Source organism: Nymphaea colorata, chromosome 5 (genome assembly GCF_008831285.2).
Source record: "Nymphaea colorata isolate Beijing-Zhang1983 chromosome 5, ASM883128v2, whole genome shotgun sequence".
Classification (NCBI taxonomy): Eukaryota; Viridiplantae; Streptophyta; class Magnoliopsida; order Nymphaeales; family Nymphaeaceae; genus Nymphaea; species Nymphaea colorata.
Window position 1 is genome coordinate 23,182,658 of NC_045142.1, and position 3,590 is coordinate 23,186,247.

Here is a 3,590-nt window from a genome sequence, read left to right on the forward strand (position 1 = left end):
ATGGGTGCACCTTGTTTTATTAGAGCACACTCTTTCACCAATCATAATGAACTTCTCATTTCTTAAATGAAGGCTTGGCAAGGGACCCAGCATGACTAGATAGGGGACCCCTGTTGGGCTAAAGCGCAATCTGACCCCGCGATTGGCAAGTTATCGGACCAGGCCTGACCCAATTAAATTTGGGCGCAGGGCCACTTTCTTGACTACGTTTAGTGCGATGTATAATCCATATAAAAATGTATAAGTTTGTATACATAAGAACAATCTTAGAAATCTTTGTGTACATAAGAACATTTACAAAGGCCTCAACGAGCCTCTAGGACCCAGCCTGTCTTGGCCTGATAAATTATCCGCTAATTTAAGTCTGAGGGTCATTTTTATGGCGTTGGATAGTGGCCTTGAGCCCTATCATTGTTTCTCATAAATGCAAGTGGGCCTACCCGCAGTTACGAGATCATCTTCAAACTATTTTCTATAAATATCATTTTTGATAAAGTAAAAGATATTCTTTACATTGTTTATCTCTTCGTAGATCTCTCATTCACCCAACTGCAAGCTGGGCAAAGGAAAATCCTGTGAGGCTGCCTATGTAAGCCCAACAATACTCTAATTAGGGTTAATGCATTTGTGATTACACTAAGCGAGTCTCATAGAAGGAAACCCGTGAACTATCTCTGATTCAATTCTCTCTTCCTCCCTTTCATCATCATCATCATCATCATCATCATCATCTTCTTCTTCTTCTTTTTCTTTTGCTCCTTTCTATAATTGGGGTTGTCACTGCTTCTTGCCGTGCATACTGGAACTGCTGGTGAACCTGCTGTGTAGAAGAAGAGGTGATTCAGGCCACTGTTCTGCTGCTGCTACAAGTTTCAATATTGGTATCAGAGTCCGAGTTTATCCGAATTCCAATAAGTTCCTTAAGACTTCGGTGGTGCCTGTTATGTTTATGATGAATGCAGTTTGCACATGTAATATGCTGTATTTCGGATCATGTTTCTTAAATGTGAAACATTGCTAGACTATACTAATCTAAAGCATGAAGCATGATTCGGATTCTATTTTAGCTCTACAGATGTGATATATTGTGTTGTACTCTGCTTTCTGTATCCTTGAGTCTAAGAGAAACAGAAAGCAGAGTTGAGCTCTAGACTTAAGCATGCATATCTGTTGAGTGTTATGGAAGATGTCGAAAAATAAAATGCAATGACATGCATAAGGAATCAGAACCATCATAGAGGGTCTAGGGCCTATCCACAGAATGCACTATTGCTAAAGTATATAGAAGCAGACCAACACCTCCGACGACAGAAGCAGAGCTTGCTCTGCTTGACATATAGCAAATAATAAGGGAGAAAGATACCTTGGACAGATAGCTTCGCCAGACCCACTGATACAACCAAAAAGTGTGCCACTGCTTCTTTTTCGATGGACTCCCTACAGCGCTCTGTCCAAATTCTTTTGAGTGTCATTTTTCCCAACAATGACCCATCAGCAGCAGAGATAGTTCTGAGTGACGAAAACCCTAACCTCTGAGAACTGGAGGAGATCTCGCCTTTTCTCACGAAGTCGGAGATTTCATTGCCGGTTTTTTCTGACAGACCCAACTCTGGCTGTTTCCTTTCCGAGGAAGACCCATGACCCAGTTCAGAGAGTCTGGTGCTCAGCCAAGCTCTTCCTTGCATGGAGCTCACCGTTAGACCTGGGCATCGGGCCGGGCCGGGCCGGGCCGGCCCGTTTAGTCATTGTCGTTAACGGCCCGTATCTGAATCGAGTCGGCCTGCTACCCGGCCCAACTATTAACGGGCCGGGCTTGGTTAACCTCGTCCAAGGCCCGACCCGGCCCGTTTTGTTATCTGCCGGGCCAGCCATGATACCACGACGGTGGAGGAGGCAGATGAGGGGTGCGCAAACATTATCCGCGGGTGGTCGAAGCGGAATCCATTGGCGCCGTGGGAGGTTGCAGAAGCTGCTACTGATGGAGAAAATGATGATGGGGAAGAGGAGGAGGAGGATGCGACTGATGACACTGGAACTGGGGGGAGGCTCCAAGGTCCCTGAGGCAGTGGAGGAGGACGATGCTTCTCCATGGTCCCTCTGCGTCTGATGATGGAGGCTGTTGCCATCTATTGGCTTTTCCACCGCCCATGATGCTGATGATACGAATCCCTCTCTCACGTTTGGCTTATGATGGGGATGGATTGGGCAGAAGGAAAGGAGAACCGTCGGATGGGGTTTGGGGCTACCTACGGCAACGAAAAGTGCCCCCCAATGGAAAGTAGAACCGTAGGTGGTGGGCCGGAGGTCGACTTTGACGAACCAGCAGTGCAACGACAGTGATGGTGCAGACCAGCAGTGCGACGGTGGTGACAGCGACGATGGTGGATCGCAAGGTGCAGACCAGTACAGGCAGCAGCTCTGTCCCTTTCAAATGAAAAGGGAAAGACTCGAGTTATTTCGACCTAATGGTAACTACTTGGTCGAAATGTCTACTGGGCCCCAACGGGCCCCAACTTCTAACAGGGACCCGGGCCGTTTTAATGTCTGGCCGGGCCGGGTGCAACGAGCGAGAGCCCGACTTGCACAAAGCGCTACCCGGACCCGGGCCCGTTCCGGGCTGGGTACCGAGTACCCACCGGCGACCCAGCCCGGTGCCCAGGCCTACTCACTGTTCCCACTTTCAGACGGTCTCCGCGGAACGATCCAGACACCCAACCAATTGCAAGGAAGTTTTAAAAGTTCTCTGCTGCTCGCCGGGTGTAGCTCCATCTGTCTCCCTCGCATAAAAGATCTTCTTGTTTGTTGTGGTAGCAGCAACAACATGTGATCATGAGAGTCGGTGGTTGAAAGCACTGTATGACAGAAGATAGCGGCAAACGAAACCATTGCAGAGGATTTCGGGAGAGGAGAGAAAAGCTCTCGAAAGGAGAGAGAAGGAAACCAAAGAAATGAGAAAAACTTAGTTTGAAAGGGGTTTTATACTAATAATTTGAAAATTACAGAATTAGTCAATAATTTTTGCATTATTTTTTAAAAAACGTTGTCACATTTTTCAAAAAATTAATGCCGCAATGTTTTTGCTAAAAACTTCTTCAAAAAGAGCCTTGCGAAAATTAATTTAAGTGAAAAGCATACTTTTATATGAAATTGTGTAGAGATTCCCTAATAATTACTATAAATTGCTGAAAGAGGGTTCCAAAAATTTGTTTTGCAATTTCAGTCGAAAATCGAGATTTTATGTACAATTGCATATAGGTACCCTCAGGCATATTAAAAATTGTAGAAAAGGGGTTTTGAAAATAACTTTGAAAATAAAAAGGGAAATTCATGGCCTAAAATTTAATATCAAGATTTTCTTGATTCTAAGTGATACTTCAAAATATTATTGGTGATCTCCAGGTTTGATATTCTCTTTGCTGTTTTCCCTTTATTATTGTTCTTTACTTGCCATGGAAATTAATTTAGAAATGTCTTCAAGAGCGGGAACCTCAAAATTGGCCAAGACCGAAAAACTCAATGGAACAAACTTTCATGCATGAAAACGTAGGATCTTGTTGGCCTTAACTCTAGAGAGGCTGGTTCATGAAAAC

General features: G+C 44.9%; 1 protein-coding gene across 4 annotated transcripts; it reads right to left on the reverse strand.

Annotated features, from left to right (window-relative positions):
* Positions 1-528: 528 nt before the first annotated feature.
* On the reverse strand, positions 529-2,113 carry LOC116255047 (uncharacterized). Of its 4 annotated transcripts, none has more exons than XM_031630773.1 (2): positions 1,364-2,113; positions 529-817 (listed from the first exon to the last, which is right to left on the reverse strand). In XM_031630773.1, the coding sequence occupies exons 1-2, from the start codon at positions 1,683-1,685 to the stop codon at positions 669-671; spliced, it is 471 nt and encodes a 156-aa protein (XP_031486633.1). In that variant the 5' UTR covers positions 1,686-2,113; the 3' UTR covers positions 529-668. The 4 variants fall into 4 exon arrangements, with proteins under 4 accessions (XP_031486633.1, XP_031486632.1, XP_031486635.1 ...); XM_031630772.1 differs by having other exon boundaries at positions 529-820; XM_031630775.1 differs by having other exon boundaries at positions 529-860.
* Between the last annotated feature and the right edge of the window lie 1,477 nt (positions 2,114-3,590).